General features: G+C 36.5%; 1 protein-coding gene across 1 annotated transcript; it reads right to left on the minus strand.

Moving 5' to 3' along the window:
• Nucleotides 1–2160: 2160 nt before the first annotated feature.
• On the minus strand, nucleotides 2161–14314 carry LOC146487015 (zinc finger CCCH-type with G patch domain-containing protein-like). The gene is made up of 17 exons (XM_085090098.1): nucleotides 14168–14314; nucleotides 12869–12971; nucleotides 12109–12233; nucleotides 11432–11509; nucleotides 10911–10991; nucleotides 10385–10479; nucleotides 9184–9246; nucleotides 7768–7836; nucleotides 7426–7517; nucleotides 6761–6939; nucleotides 6602–6645; nucleotides 6391–6455; nucleotides 5673–5785; nucleotides 5117–5171; nucleotides 4419–4534; nucleotides 3208–3290; nucleotides 2161–2344 (listed from the first exon to the last, which is right to left on the minus strand). The coding sequence occupies exons 1-17, from the start codon at nucleotides 14213–14215 to the stop codon at nucleotides 2206–2208; spliced, it is 1548 nt and encodes a 515-aa protein (XP_084946224.1). The 5' UTR covers nucleotides 14216–14314; the 3' UTR covers nucleotides 2161–2205.
• Between the last annotated feature and the right edge of the window lie 2859 nt (nucleotides 14315–17173).

The raw sequence follows: 17173 nt of genomic DNA on the forward strand, positions 1-17173 counted from the left end.
CCCACAAAACACGTAAATAGTGACTGGGTTCGAGTCTGCACAAGGGCCATGTTGGAGTCAGATCTTTTGAAATAATCAAAATATACCTCCACAAAGTTGCTAAATTCTACAGCTGGTTGTGTGATGGGGTAACTTTTCATGACCCTATATCAAATTTTTTGATAAGGTCTATTACCATCAAAAGTGAACTAAAGAAACCAAAGGAGTAATTGTGAGAGTGTCATATTTATTTCCCTGGATATGTAACACCACTTCTTAGTATTCTGTCTTGTGAATCTGATTATAATTCGTTCTCACCTGTAAAAACTCAAATATACTTTGAAATCAAATTTATTATTTTTTAGGTGCTAATATTATTATCTTACTGACCTCATTTTGGAGTAAAATTTCTCTTGAATTTTGCTTGTGCAAATGAGGCTGGAAAGGCATGAAAGAATGATTAAGCAGCTGCCAGTTACGAATAAGGTCTGTAGGTTGAAACCCGAGCTATCAGGTTATAATGAATAACCCTTGAAAAGAATGTTGGTCACCATTTTACTTTGCTCATTAAGCAATCACAGAATTTGTTTATGAGTTATGTAATCAACCACACTACTTTTATTATCACTTCAGACTTTTGATTGACATTTTCCCATTGCTGCAGAACATTCACTAACGGTGTTATAATTGCATGGTAAATTGGATTTTTGTTACAATCAAAATGAACCAGAAAGCTAGGTGTAGGCAATAAAATTTTGCCACTTCCCATACCAACAAACTTAATACTTGAATATTATTGTCACAGATGTTATGTTTGGAAACATTCCACTGTGGCAAATTCCTTTACCAGGTACTTGAAATATTCCTCTTGGTACATGTAGTAATGAGTTTAGCTTGTTTTTGAGCAAGGATACTTGTGTCAATTTGAGAGCAGTTATTGCAAAACCTCAAATTCTGTGACAGCATTAATGTTTGCCCAGCTGATTCCAAAAATTAGCTTGAAAAGCTGAATCAAGTAAAGCAAAGCATAAATCATTTCTTTGTTTGAGTAAATGGGTGCTCAGGGAGCCAGTGAAACGTTGGGTTCGTTTGTTTTCAGGTTATTCTCCATTCTTTATATCTAAACCATGAAAAACCCTGATACCCAAGAGTCAATTTGGGGCAATTTAGATTTCATGAGACATCAATAATTTGCCATTTTGTTTTTGTACAAGGGTCCATGGTTTTTTGTTAGTCTGTGCGGATAGTTTCCGTGGGCAAATCATTAACAGGTATCTGGTTCTTCTAGGTGTCTTCTAAGAATATGTCTTTTCACTTTTTAACAAATAAACTTGAATTTTTGGACAATTTTGTGGAGCAGATTTTTTTCACTTGAATCAATACAATTGAAGAGAAATAAACAATTGACTTTACAAAAGAAACAGTCAAATTTATTGTATTATCTGCTTGATGGTCCGTTCAAAGGTGTTGGTTGATGGAACAGTTTTGAGTGAGTCAGACAGTGAGTTCATTTGCTAGCAGAGAAATGGAAAGAGTCTAGTCTGCGGTCAGACTCTGTTTTCATTTGGTGAAACAAAATCAATAATTAAAGACATCTGTTCTTGCAGGCTACGTTTTGCGGGGCCAGAAGAGACGCCTTACATGGATTTTGTTTCACCTGTCACAGGTGAAAGAAATCTGGATTAGAGGCAACTGCTCTTGCAGGCCAATTTTTGATTCAGGTGCCAGAAGAGATGCCTTAATTTAAAATAGATTTTGTTTCACCTGTTACAGGTGAAACAAAATCTATTTTCAAAAGGCATCTCCTCTCAAAGAGTAATTTTTGAAGGGGCCAGAGCAGAGGCATTTTCTAGATTTTGTTTTACCTGCTGGAGTTGATTCTTTTACTTTGGCCATTGGATTATTTTGTTTTAAATTAATAATTTTGTTACCAGGCAACAGCTACAACATAGATTTTTCAGCATATTCCTTTTTCGGAATACAAAAAAAAAAAACATGCCTTTTATGTCTTCATGCATGTTCGAACAAATTCTCCCAACTGTTAGCATAGGAGACATATATGGTTAACAATGAGGAGAATATCAAAGTTGACATTGGGGCATAAAGGCTTAATTGAGGGGTGGGTGTGTAATCAAGGAGATAGGGTATTTGGCGAAGACTTTGATCTAATCACAGCAAGCATTGATTCATAAGTTTTTCTTTAATTATCAGTTATTTACAATTAAGTTAGAATACAGTTAATTTCCTGTGGTTCTTTTTATGGTGTAGCTTCTGTTGTATGCCTTTCTCCTTCTCATGTAGCCGAGATAAATGAGCTTTGATGCCTGTTACCTTCTGTCTAAAATGAGATGCAGTTTTTTCATCCCTGTGAGGAGAAATTGAAAAGATGGATGATAGAAGATGACTTCATTTTAGACTGGGCTTGTATAAGGTTCTAGTGACAATAATATGCTAAGAGTAATAATTATAGTGAATAATAGCGACAAATTTTACACCAATTATTATTATTGGTGTGGATTGAGAGAGTGTTGTAAGTCACACGGAAGCTTGAACCTACATCCCAGGGGCCCCACTCACATATTTTAATGACGGGGGAGGGGAGGTCCGAAGGATTTTTTTGGGTCTAACATTTTGGCCAAAAGGGGTTTTTTGGGTCTATGAAAGACGCCAGGATTTTTTTGGGTTGTGAAAACAACACAAGGATTTTTTCGGGTATTGTATTTTTCATCAGCTCAAATCAGCAATAACATAAGCGCAATTTACTGCTTGTGTGGTATTACGGGTTATTTCTGAGATTGTAATCTATTTGAAAAGTAATTACCGGCAGAAGATAGGATGAAGAGATACTATAACAGTCATGTGAGCTTTTTGTTTTTTGTTTTTGTATGGTTTTGTTCTTGACCAAAACCAAAGTTGAAGTTGGCATGTTTTAGCTTTCCAGAAGATAAATAATATCATTTGCTGATGCAAAAACACTGAGGGATTTTTTTTGGGTATGCTAAAAGAAGTACGGATTTTTTGGAGTAGACAAATTCTGAAGTTAGGATTTTTTTTGGTATAAAATATGAACCTCTGTCGGAACCCCCCCCCCCCCCCCTGTCATTAAAATAATTATGTGAGTGGGGCCCCTGGGACCTACATAGTGTGCCTTTCCTGCACCAGTGTTTTTTTAAAGATTAATTTTGGTTTAAAGCTCATGTTTGCTTACCAAGACAGTCATGCACTTACTTATCTTCATGTCTACTGAGAGCCATTTCTTCTTTCTTTAACTGTTTTCTCAGTGCAGATATTTCCTCTTGGGTCTTGAAGAGCTGAGGAAAGAAAAAATGGCATCTAGCTGTAGCTATGCATGTTTAACAATAAATAGCTCTACACAGGGAACAAAGTAGCAAGATTTCAATGGGATAAAGTTGGCAGGATGCAAGTGGAATTTCCTTGTGGAGACAGGATTATTGTACAAATTAACTTTAAATCATTACAAGTTTATTACTGGACACCTCGAAGAACAGTCCAGGCCTGTAATATGTGCCTTTGTGAACTCAACAGTGTTTGTTGTCAATTCCAACCCCTCCCCCCCCCACCCGCCCCTCAACTCCTAAAGCAACAAGTGAACAATCCAAATACAGTATACCACCACATGGGGCCCACACAAACTATGTGACTGTTTGTATTTTGAATTTATAGAGGCAATGTATGGGAATATCGAAAATCCTCGTATTATCGTACTAGATTGCGATAGATATTCTCGTTTAACATCAAAATAAACATATTTTTACCTTAAATGTTGTGTGTTGTCGTTCCTGAGGATGAAGACGGCGATTTTAGCCATTTGAAGGGTTCGGCGTTGAACGTTCACAAGACAAGAGACAAGTTGTCTCTCTTCTATTACGCTCGAGTGAGAGGTTAATTGACCTTTGAACAACTGGGCCCAGGGTTAAGTGGCCACAAAACGTTTTTCAACTTTCCAAAATTATATTGCCAAAGAATTTCAGTATACAAGTTCATGGTTTGCCTGTTTGCCTGTGATAAATTACCTAATATGGCGAATGCGACAAGTCTATTTCGCGACACCTGGTGCCCTGATTGTGACATTCTTGTCTCCTGAACTACCCATTAAGAATATACATGTGCAGGAGCATGGGCTCCTGACGTGATAATATTAAGGCAAATTGTCCAACTCCTGACAGGGAATAGATATGAGGACGTATGAGGCTTATGTGACAAGTGGTCGCTTACGGAAGGTTTTAAAAAAACAAGAGAAAATTGCAAACTGTTGTCTCTAAAAGTGGTCACAGTCGCCTACGAAAGGTGGTCGCTTATGAGAGGTTCCAACTACAGTGACTTGGCTGGGGAAATTTTTTTTTTTGGAAAAGTGGTCGCTTACGAGAGGTGGCTGCAAGGGGAGGTTCGACTGTATGTTAATTATTGTGTTCTAGTACCTGTAAATTCCAGTTGATGTTCTTGTCTTCACCTTTCTTCTTGTTTCCTGTTTCTTTAACCTCAAACTCACTTGCACTGGTTCCAGGAACAGGAACTCTTATGTCATGAATATTTCCTAGCAAAAGATGAAAATGACATTTGTTGATTTTGCAAAATACAGTAAGCGGCCTGTCTCACTGACTGAAAAATTCATCATTTATAAACAAGGCTAAAAACATAGCATCACATTTCTTTCACATATACCGGTACCACTCATCAACATTCAAATTATCCTAGGAGTATGTAGGATGTTTCTCACATGAACCTACACATAGTTTACATGTAATGGCTTGGCTCCTATGAGTTTCCCGTGGCTCAGTCGGTAGGGCATCAGCTGAACTAACAATTTCAGAAGGTCACAGGTTCGACTCCTGGTGGGAGAACTCCGATCAGTTTTCTATTAAAAAAGCTGGCCATACCAAGTGGAAAGCCATCTGCAGTTCAACATCATATCATAGGTATAATTGTACAAGGGTAAAGTGAATATTTTCAACATTACTATACTTTTGACAGCATCACGGATATGCGCCCACTCAGTTTCCACATCAGCGTCTGGGTTTGTGTTGTGAGATTGTAGGTCCACTTACATGGAATTAGCCCATTAAAATTAATTGCTATCAATAAATTATTATCATTATTAACTCCAATAATATCTTACCTCTCTTGCCACCTAACTTTGTGTTAATGAAATCAAATATGTCACCACCTGACGCCTGAAACATGCAAATTAAAGGCCGTAAGAAACCCATGCTTATAGAATAATAATTATTCTAAATAGTAAATAAATATTAATTAATTGGCCATCATGGTCATTGTTTTTTCAATATTACTGGAGGTACAGCGGAGAGCAGGGATGGCGCAGTGGTGATTTAGCACCCGCCTTCCACCGGTTTGGCCCGGGTTCAATTCCTGGTGTTGACGCCATACGTGGGTTGAGTTTGTTGTTGGGATACTCCAGTTTTCCTCCCTCCACAAAAACCAACAATCCCAAATTTCAGTTCGACCTGGAAATAGTGGATGAAAGAGCCACTCTGTGGAAGCTACTGAAATTCCTGTTTATTTTATTTAGTTATTTATTTTTCTTTTTATTTATTTGTAGTAACAAATTATGAGACTATGTTTGAAGTGGCATCCCCCAAGCATAAAGCCAAAATTTCCGACAAACAATAATTAGACAAAAGTATGTTCTTTATGTGGGTTACAATACCTCATACCTCATCTGGCAGCTTGATATTTTTCACTTTAGGTGCTCTTTTCCTTTTCTTTTTCCCAGGCTTGGGAAGTTTGTTATTTTCTCGTAGTTCTGCAATCTTATCAAGAGACTTTCCTGAAGAGCAATTCATTGAGAAAGAGTTAGGACTGTCATTAGTATATACCTCATCAACAGTCAAAATATTAAAAATTATGTCACATATTTATTCAATAAATGAAATAAAAATGAAGTATTAATTTTATAATGTCTGATGAAGAGAAGGAAGCTAGACATGTATAACTATAATAATATATTAGGAAAAGTATTTAGACTGTCAATAGCATTGGGCCTACAAAGAAACAATCCAATTTCCAACAACAGTCTCACCCACTAGGAGATTGTTGTAAGGTAAATAATGTTGAGGGTTGGTTCAAATGAATGGAGTGTCACTGATATTTGAAGTAACAAATTCTCAAATCAAACATTTAGCTGCTAACTCGTATTTAAGATAAAAATATATAATTATATATACATATTTTAAAAAGGATATAACTACAGAAATTGTAGTAAGGAAAATTATTAAACTCAAAAATGTAACTCGCGATAATATAAGATATCAATGCCAAATACATTGTACTATGGCAGTACTATGTACAGCATTAATAATTTTAAGCTGTACCTTGTACAGTATACACCTAGGGTTATTCAAAGCTGGTGTTAGGATTACTTAACTATTTCACCTTGAGGTAACACAACTGCTTCAACAGGCTCCACTATGCCACTTCCATCTTTTCCAAGGCCCTTGCTACCAAAACAAATTAAATTGTTATTATATATATTTTTTTTAATTAACATAGTTTACAATTAATTTGACCCAGGCTCACAATTGAGCAAAATTGATCACAACTTAATTAACATGAAATAGGTACTGCTACAGTTAAGTCAACCTACCCAAATATATATCCCATTTTGGCCATCAGCTTTGATCCAATCCCCTGATCAAAAGTAAATTTGAATGCACATTTAATTTATTAAATATCTAAAGTATTTTACCTCAAATTTTAACAAAAAGAAATATCATACAATAAGAACACAGTAAAATTCTCTTACTTTGGTGTATTGTTCCCATTCTCCGAGGCAAACAGGTCCCCCAGATGGTTTCCATGACAACCTCACAACAGCTATATCAGCTCCTTCGTCAGCATCTCCAGCTATGCCACGGCTTTCTTCACTGTCGCTTGAGGAACTTGAAATGTCATCATCTGATACATTCACAGAATCTCTTGGGTCTATGAAATAATAATAAATTTACTCTAACAATTTCACAACAAAAATATAAAATGATGTCATTTTTTATTATCATCTGCATTTAATCATCTGGAAGATGATAACAGTCCTCGACTGTAAGCAGTTGATCATTTTTCCTCAGATCTTACAACTGAAGCCAACCAATGGTAAAAGTATGGAGGTATTGTGGGGAACTAAGAGACTTTTCAGTATCTAAAAGAGGCCTGATGGTTTCACTGCCCCCTTCACTGGGCTGAATTATCCACAAGTGGCCTGAATGGCTCTGGCTGGTTTATCATGAAATTTTCAAGTTCTATATGACAAATCCAAATGTCTTGGAACCACAGTTTGTGAAAAAAAAAGTCCCCTTCAAACCTCTGCTCCTGCAACACCAATTTCTAGAAGAAACCCCTGCACCATTCTCACAGAGTCTTATAATTTATGTCATCTGAATGTTAATCAGCCTTCAAGATTCTTTACATGCTCACCTAAAGGAAGGATACCATCTAAACCTAGAGTAGCATCAGAGTTGTATGTATCATAATGGACCACAAAGGAGTGGGAATCATGGTCAATAGACCTGCAAAAGAACAGTTAATTCACTCATTCAGAGTTTTACCTAGAGTAGTCTCAATGTGTAATATGTATCGCAAACTTAAAAAACTTATTAAATCTTTTCACAATTTTCGCTCTCAGTATATCTTAATAAATATATTTTATAGAAATCCACGTTACTTTTTAAACTTATTATTAATATCATTATCATTATCATTCTTATAAAGATACTAAAGGTTCAAGGAGTTCAGGTTTAACTTCATGTAATCACTCACTGAATAGTAGCCTTGTACCAGACTCCATCATCATATCTTGCTAAGCATGACTGCCCACATTCTACCTGGCTGAGTAACAGAATAAAACATTTCTTTCATAAATTAGAGTAGTGACATACCTTGGTTTAGGTGGAGCATTCACTTAATTTTTCAATGTTGTGGTCTAATTTTTTTTTTTTTTTTTTTTTTTGGGGGGGGGGGTGGGGGGAATTTTTCAAACCAGTTTAATTTTTATTAAATTCCTTTGTGCAGTATTTTTTACCATAATCTGACACAGGGGAATAAAAATCAATTAAACTGGTTTCAAAACTTTTAAACCAAAGAAAATTTGAACCACAACAAGGGGTTATAGAACGGTCCTTGAAAAATAATGGGTCTCGGCAAATTTTTGGGGAGCCTCAAAATCTCAGCGTCTCAAACTAAAGTCGCAAAATCTCAAGCTCGTATAAAATAAAACAGGCCTTGGAATCTCGTATTTTGGATTTTGAATCTCGGAGTCTCACAAACCAAGTTGTTAAGTCTGAATGACCGTCATAAAACAAAACAAAGAATAGTGAAAAGCGGCTCCATACTGCAATTGCGCAGGCTGTGAAACATGAGGCTTCTGCTCGTAAATTGCCATATTATGCCTAAAAAAGAGCAAGGCTAATTTCACAGCATCTCAAGCTCAGATTTGAAACAAATAGTCAAGTCTCGGTCTCAGATTTTAAATGAAAGTCTCGGCGAGTCTCAAATTTTACCATTCTATAGTCCTACAACGTATACCTCACAAAGAATCAATAAGGGCTGTTTCAAATAGTTAAAAAGAAGTCATTGTTTAGAAATACTTAGACTAAGTATTTCTCTGGGGACAATAGAAAATGTTTACTATTTAATCGCATACTAGTAGATTTTTTATGTTCTCTCCTAGGAATTCCATTCTAACTTGTTCTTGTGACAGAAGTGGGTTAATTCAGTTTTTCATTTAGAAACTGTGCATTAAAACTGACAGGCAAATGATCAGGAACCAAGGGTGAAACTTTATAGTCTCAAAGCAGTAAATAAAGAATGACAAAAGGCATTAAAATTAACTATGTACCTGAAAACATGCTAAATTTTCTTGTGATTTTTCTGGCACAAATGTGGCCTTTGTTAATAATGTGACCCACATTTTCTGTCTGTTGTGATCTATAACATTTTACCAGTTGGTATGGGAATCTTAATAAGCTACATCCCTGCTAAGGGAGAAATGACTACCTTACAAAATGAAATCGCTAGTGTACAACTAAACAGAAACAAAATACTTCGTGAGAGGAAAGTCATTGACAGCTTGAACTTAGCTTGCTCTTACATGTAAATATTTATTGCCTTTTTTAAAGTAATTTTGTCAGTATTTTTACTGACTGCTGTAATCCAGTCCCAACTGGTACTGTTTACCTGAAGTCTGGCTCTTTAAAAGGCATCAAATCCTCCACGCTAAGCAAGTAACCATGAGAATACCTTAGAATAGAAAGCAAATTAAACCCATTAAAGTGCATTTAGATGCATCAGTCTGCATTGAATAAGGGGACTAGACTTTTTTTGCAACCATAGGCATTTAAAAGGATCAATTTTCTCAAGATGTTTTTAACAATCTTCAAACCATATATCCTTTCAGAATGAGTGAGAAATGGAGTAACCTTAGTTTGTTCTTATAATTGTTTAAAATTATGATAAGTTAATGATGATAACAATCTTATGCACATATTTTAGGGAGCTCACCAAAATGAAAAACAAATTAAGAAACAGGCTGGCATAGATTGATAAAAGAAAAAATGACCTGTCTGCTCAGAAGGCCTGTCATTCTCGTTATTAAGAATAAGATAAAAGGAGAAAGAAGAAGTTGATTTTGTTGACAACTTTATATTTTAGTAACTAAATTACAATGTTATTAAATTTATACTGAATCAGTGTTATATAATTTCATGAAGGTACAGATTATTGTAAAGCTTCACTTGCACTACAATTTTAGAAAGTTATTTTGCAGTTATATGTATTACAAAGCCATGCTATTCAGTCTACAAGACTGCTAAACTTATATCCATCTCCATCTTTCTTGCCCTGCTAGACGAGGTTTCTTTCTGGCAGGTCTTTTAGCTTGTACAAAGTTGTTCACATCTCTAGTATTTCATATAGTCAGCTTGTTTCGAGTGTGGCCAATGTGCAAGCCAGCGAGCCAAACCTGCGAGCCATGTGAGCCAAACGTGCGAGGCATGAGAGCCAAACGTGCGAGCCATGCGAGCCAAACATGCGAGGCTTGCGAGGCACGAACAACCCCCAACATAAATGCTAACCATTAAGCTAACCGGGGAGCTACTTAAGCTAACCTGAGCGCTATTTAGGCTAACCGGAGTGTTTTTTAGGCTAACCTGAGTGCCTCGCACGTCTGCCTCGCATGGCTCACTGGCTCGCAGATTGTCAAGACCTGCTTGTTTCTTTCGGGGAAGTAAACTTAGCCAACTATGCAAAATACTAGAGGCGGGAACGACTTCATACATGCTAATAATACTAAAAGACTTGCCTGAAAGAAACCTCTGCTAGCAGGGTACATCTATCTATCCATAAATTAAATTAACCATTAACCGTTACATACACTGACCTGCAGGTATCATCAGAAAACCTACACTTGCTGTCCAGGAAATAAGGACAGGGTACCATTGATTTGTGAGTGGGATTCATAAATAACACTCTGACCTAAAAGCACAAACACAATTGTAACAATATTATTAATAATAATTATTCTTATTGTTATTACTTTATATGACGTGATCAAGCAGCTTTGCTTTCCTTGGCTTAATTTGGCTTATCGTTTCAAGTTTAATAGTACATGCAAACACGAAATATCCCTCAATAATGTTCGCATATCAAATACAGACTCTTGCTATCATGTGGTTACGACAAAATACACTTCTCTGAGTCTCACTGATTCTATTTTCTGATTCGTGATGACAAAAGCCTGGCATATTCCCAAAGAAAACCGGTTGCAGATCCCAGTCCTGATGTTTGATTGCCGATCCCTCTGATCTCAAATCCTGTATACATGTACCTAACCCTGCTATTAAACATTTTCATGTGACTTATAATTTCACATGATTAGTTTGAAATATTTAATTTTTAATTTTTACCTTTGTTTCCTCTTTGCCATCAGATTCAATAGTTTCCACATCAAAAACCATGGCATTGTGGTGCTCTGTCACTCCCCAATCCTGTTAAAAAAAAACTTCCCTTAACATCTGGTGCAAGCAATTCTCAGTCTATTATTAATTAGAAGCAGCTGGTACACCAAGATATGCTCTTTATTTGTTCATCACATTTACATGCCATTTTAATCTCAGATCCAGAACAAAGCAACAGCAATATTTGTTCATGATATTAAAGCAACCAAACTAAAAGTGATGAAAATCATGTGCTCCCGGTGTTTTCCAGTACTAAAACTCTTCAGTACATTGCATTGTTATCGAACAAATCCCAGAACTGGGAATATAACCAAACCGACACCACTAAAAATGGATCCACTTTGTATTAAATTTTTAAAAAATATAAATTAAATTACTTTGAGCATTGCAATATTTTTTTATTGATAGATCTATCTATTTGATCATTTTGAAATTATCAAATCATTATCTAGATCAGATAGCTGACACACCTGTGTGTATGAAATGCGGCATTTCATTCCAGTAATATGGTCTTCCTCATCAACAGAATCTTCATTTTCCACATTTTCCTAACAATCATGTCAATAAAAATTGTATTTAAATATAATTTTTTTAAATTAATAATCACCATCACCATCTGAGCAGCATACTGCGGTGTCACAACACTGAAAGTGCATTCATTTTTTTTTACCTATCATGTATATAGATCTGTATCTGTATTTTAGTCAGGCAAAGCTAAATAAAAAAATTAATTATTTAAGTAATTAAATAAAATATAAATAATTAAATAAATCTACTATTTACTAATAGTCATATTTATTAATAATCAAATTAATCAAGTAAATCTGACATTCAAATAATAACTGGTGTCAAAAGAAAGAAACAAAACAAAACAAAACAAAACAAAGGCAAATACCAAATTACCTGAACTTGAGACATTTAACATTAAACTTTGCAATAAATTTACCATAAGCTTCATTTATCAAGGCTACTTTCAACCTCTTCCTCGAGTATCTCTTTTTCATAGAACATACTGTATGTGGGGTGGTGTGGGCTGCCTGATTCATCCCCTTTGCATCAAACCCTGCAACCCCCCCCCCCCCCCCCCCGCTTTTACTATCTATGAAATGCAACAACATGTGGGGTCACTTAGTTATTGACAACTTACTGATTCATTTTCCTGTTCATTTGAACAAGTACTCTCATTCATGCTTCCTGGAAAATCACTGATTATTTCTTCCTCATTGTCAAGCAACTGCAGAAGTCTGCTCTTCTTCAGAGATAAAAGACTTTCTATTAAACAAGAGAGGAAGAATGTAGCTGATGTCAACAAAGCTACTAGAAGGAGCATGTCAACCCTTGAAGCCCCAGTATCAACAAACAGTGTACATATTCTGACCTCAATGTTCTCCATGCATTTCTTAGGGAACGAGTCAGGAGTATTTGTTATTAAGCATCAAGACCTTTTGTCTTGGGTTATCATTTCCTTTTCTTTTCTCATAAGCTGAATGCTTGATCAGGGTGCGATATTGTGAGGAGAAATAATTTCTTATTGCATGCGTGTCTCTATTTGGGCTTAGAAGGTTAAAGATCCCTCATTGCAGCTCCTTAATGCCCATAGGTGGAACTGGCCAATGCTAGCTTATACATTATAGCATGTTGTACATGATGTTTGTTTGTAATAAATTATCTTATATAATATTGATGTATTAATTTTTTTAATATGACTTTAATATGTTACTTTTTAAAAATGTCCACAATAATTGTGGACATTTTTAAAAAGTAACATATTAAAGTCATATTATTAGTAGAGGGACTATTCCCTCTGCTATCATCAATGATGTGTCAACAAAGTTGTTTATAATTCATTCAGACTTACAGCTTGTAGAAAAACTAACTACCGGTAGTTGACATAACTTACTAGGTACCTTCAGATACATGAATAAGCTCCACAAGATCATCCCGCAGCTTCACAAGGTCATCCTGACCTTCTTCTCCTGTACTTTCTAAGACAGTTTGGATCTGTAGGAACTGAAAACAATGATAAAATTATTTGGATTCATATCAATTCAATAATTGAATTGATTTGAAATGACTTAAATGTCTATTGCGTTCGACGTAGGAAGAACACACTCCTAATACGGATTAGAGTCGAGAGTGTATCGGACAACATTGATTCAGTGAATGGATGGATCTTGGGACGTGCATCTGGCATCCCCCGCAGATTTTTTTTTTGCAGGGGCAGATGACATCACAAAGGAGAGAGAGCCTGGGATTGAGATTATCGAATACACTCGGACCCTAATCTTTGATTATTACTAGTTTATATTTGTCTTTACTTACTTACATGTATACACATGGGTGGATAGAGAAAATGAGTTTGATTTCAGAATACCCAGGCCACTTGATGTTCAACTTAAAAACCTGCTCCTGCAGTCCCGCAGTCATCGTCAAACGTTCAAGCCAGAGTTTACAATAAAGAAGCAACTTAGCACTACATTCCAAGACTAACCGTTTACTGCCAACCCCGGGGGGGTTACTTCCTTATAAGAGGCTAATGGGGATGTGCCACTGGATGGGGTCACATTTTCACGACTGGATTGACTAGAATGGGGTCGCATTTTCAATAGAGTTACTAGAATGGGGTCGCACATTTTCGGATTTTTGGGGTGAGAAAATTCTATTAAGTAGGGATTCAAAATGGTCTCGGTTAAAAAGTTCAGAAAGGTGTTGTTTATGAAATGTAACAATCACCTCGCATTACATTCCGTTCTTGAAAGTAGATGCATAAATGGAAAGTGACTTAGTTGGGATCGCGAAAATTACATTTTCCCAAAAAGTGACTAAGGTGGGGTCTATAACTGGGCACAAAATAGACTATAATGGGTCAGGGGCTCTGAAAGGCCAGCGGCACATACCCAGCAAAACTTAACCCAAGTTCCCCCCCCCCCCCCCCCCCGGGCTGCCAACTGACCAATACGTTAAGAGCGTGACCATGGAATATACCCGTTAGACAAAGTGCACTTAACCTTGAGCTATGGGACTGCAGTCTGAAATTTCTCCAGCAAATATTAAGCAAAGTTGCGTTAGGAAACAACACAAAGCCTGATTGCGCCTCAAAAAACAATAGCGAATCAAATATGGCGGGCTTGTTCCACAAGAACAGACTCGCAAATTTCTTACATTTTAACGAAAAGTTATACCACTGCAAAGTAAAGAGAACTTACTTGCTCCTTGTATTGTTCCAGACTTTGCTGAAGTAGTTCTTCATCCATTTAAAATTCTCGTGAAAATAAAAACAAATACGATCCTTGTAGACAGACTATGAAGCGGAAAACATTTCTTCTGCAGTTTGTGACAGGCGTTCTTTCAACCTCGTTCCCAGGAGTTTGAGAGGTTTTCCCAGTCCTCTGCGCTGCGGCTTCAGAAATTCCATGTTTTCGTCATTTTGTCTATTAAAATTTAAGAAATAAATCGGGCTAATTTGCATTAAGAAGCACCACAAAACGAAATTAAAAAAGTTTGAAAAAGTTCTTATCCGGCCAGAAATGGCTTTGGGAGTTTTAATAATTCAAACTAAGCATACCAAAAATTCTGCCCGAAAAATAAATACTGTATTTGGTTTGCAATGCCCATCTTATTTCCCAAGACTTGTCATTTTTTCGATTAATCTACGAGGACAGGCTGTGTTTTGGCAGACGACTGATAAACCCACAGGGTGCGGGCATCCTCGTCGTTCTGATTCGCGACTGAAAATAATAACAAAAGTTAAGGTACTTGTTATCATCCGATTATCAAAAATCTTCAGACGCGGAATAGAAGCATTTCATGAATTTCAACACACTGTAAACTGCATCATGGACATCCAAAAGTGCCGTAAATAGCAGATGAACAGCGTAATTACGAGCACCAAGAAATGTTGTTTAATTGATTCAAAAAATACCAATGAATTTGTCCATTTTGTTCCAAAATTGGCTGATTCTTTAAGATAATATATTGTGATATCTCTCGTTTACAATAACCAATCGTCGTTTAATATCAGCGGCTAATTTTTGTTTCATTTCTGCTTGACCAGCTGTGCCTGATTTAAAGAACCTTTTTAAATAGAAGCTTGAGAGCGGGGATCTATTCTTGTCACAAATTTTGTCCAATCAAAAATTCATCTTACAATTTCTCTTTCTAATAGCCAATCAGCGCGGAAGAAAAAAATGTTTCAATAGCATAAAACAATGTGCTAAAAACAGGCCTAAGCGGCCTTTTTTGATGTTTTATTAACTTTTGCTTTAATTATACTTCTAGTTGTAATTCAACTCGCTATTTTTTTTTTGTCAGGTTCAATGAGATACGACTGCTAGTTGTACCGAAGTTATTTCTTTTGCGCCATACTGTTGGCAAATACGATCACATATACCATATATAACAACTGTATGAAACAGCGATGAAAGACAATATAAAGCTTTCGAAACGGAACTACTAGGTGCAGCCTGAATCTTTCTAGGGAAGACGTTTGTTAAGTCCCATTACGTGTTGGCAATATTGACTCTGATTTTCAATCAGTTCAGGACATTATTCCGCCTATTAGAAATGTAACCGTTTCAATGTTAGCTAGTAGCCCAACACCTCATGATCTAGCTTGTCCCAGTCCGTATCTTGTAAATAAGAGGCTAGGTTTTTAAAGAAACCGGGGTGCTACAGTAGAGAGTGCAAACTAACGTTAGGTTTTATCAACAGAGTTGGTAAGATAATAAGTGGCATGCCACCGTAAAGAGATTCGAGTGCTGACGTTTGGAGCGTTAGTTAGTCAAATCCACTTCAGCCCTAGAACCCAGTTTTACGGCGGCCAAATTACCGCATCAACTCTGTTTATGAACCCAAACATTCGTATTTTGTGAAATTGAGCTCTACCAGAAGTGGGAAGGTAATGGTGGAGGTCTCCCTCCTTCCTCCTCACTACTCTTCCTTCATTAATTCTCTGAATCTTTTTGCCTGAAACAGTCTATTTTCAGCCAGACTGTTGGGTTATTTCAATAGTCTTGCTAAGATATTGCTTCCTTTGTATAAAATTTTCAGACTTTGTGTGTTATTGTGCTTATACCCTATAAACTAATTAAAGAAGAAGATCTGAATATAGCCTCTCTTACGTCATTTTTGGTAGAGTCGTATAATTACGACTCAAAAAATGATTGCGTGGGAGGCTAACCTGAATACAGATGTGAGAGAAATTTTTATTGAGCTCAGAAAGATATGCTCGCCTGGTTTAGAAACGGCAACATGTCGTCATCTGAAAATCAAAGGGTATGAACAAAAGAACTTGTCTGTAGGAAAATATACAAAATGAAGAAAAGTAGCTAGGTTGCTAGGTTTTTGTTTCTAGGCTGAGATAGTGTTTTATATTCGGACTATAGTTTCTTTGACTACCAACTGAAGTCCGCCGGTGAGAACGATGTGAGAAGGACCACAGAAATTCAATAGAGCGTGATTTCACAGCGCCTTTATCTTCGGCTGGCACCGTAAACAGTGTAAAAGTTACACTATTTCACTTGATATTCAAAGTGCAATACACTTTCTGCTCAGCGCCGTCAAATATAACACAGCTTCCGTTTGTTTCACCCACACCTTCACAAGACCTAATCGGAAAATGGTCATATATCGACACATCAAACCATAAAGTTTCACCAAAAACTGTTATATGTATTTTCCTTGTTGCTTCAAAATCCTTCAAGCAATATCACGGTTTGTAATATCCTGTCCTCTCATAAATTTAAAAGCGGACTACCACTGATCCGGGGGAAAGTCGAGGCGTAAGGAAATGTTTATTGAAAACCAAATATAGTGCCAACAGTGCCACCATGCAGTTTCTCTTTTTTAAAGCCTTTTGTGCCACATGCAGGAATGGATGTCCTTTATTTATAAGAGATAAGATATTACAGCTTTACAACTTGCGGGCTGGTATAAAATATAACGCTAAAGCTAGCTATACCACGCACTTGTTTTAATGGAGATGAATCTATGCCATGAGGTACCTTGAGCCCGTAGGCTTCCCGGGATCTCCTAGCGTGCTTTTCTGCACTTCAGGCCCAAACATTCAGTCGGTTGTTTTACTCACAATGTTAATTACTAGAAGCGCAATTTTTAATAATTTTGAAAGGTTCAACGTACGTTAAAACTTTACACAATTAAAAAAATGTTGGCCTAATTTCCGGCATGGCTACCATGAATCGATAAAGAAAACT

This window comes from Pavona decussata, unplaced genomic scaffold (assembly GCF_977016875.1).
Source record: "Pavona decussata unplaced genomic scaffold, jaPavDecu1.1 SCAFFOLD_19, whole genome shotgun sequence".
In the NCBI taxonomy this organism is placed as follows: domain Eukaryota; kingdom Metazoa; phylum Cnidaria; class Anthozoa; order Scleractinia; family Agariciidae; genus Pavona; species Pavona decussata.

Coding starts and splice junctions, on each gene's coding strand:
- LOC146487015 (XM_085090098.1), bottom strand. CDS start 14,215: ATGGATGAAGAACTACTTCAGCAAAGTCTGGAACAATACAAGGAGCAA. Junction 7,837..9,183: donor TTTAAAGAGCCAGACTTCAG/GTAAACAGTACC, acceptor TCTGTTACTCAG/CCAGGTAGAATGTGGGCAGT. Junction 2,345..3,207: donor CTCAGTAGACATGAAGATAA/GTAAGTGCATGA, acceptor TTCTCCTCACAG/GGATGAAAAAACTGCATCTC.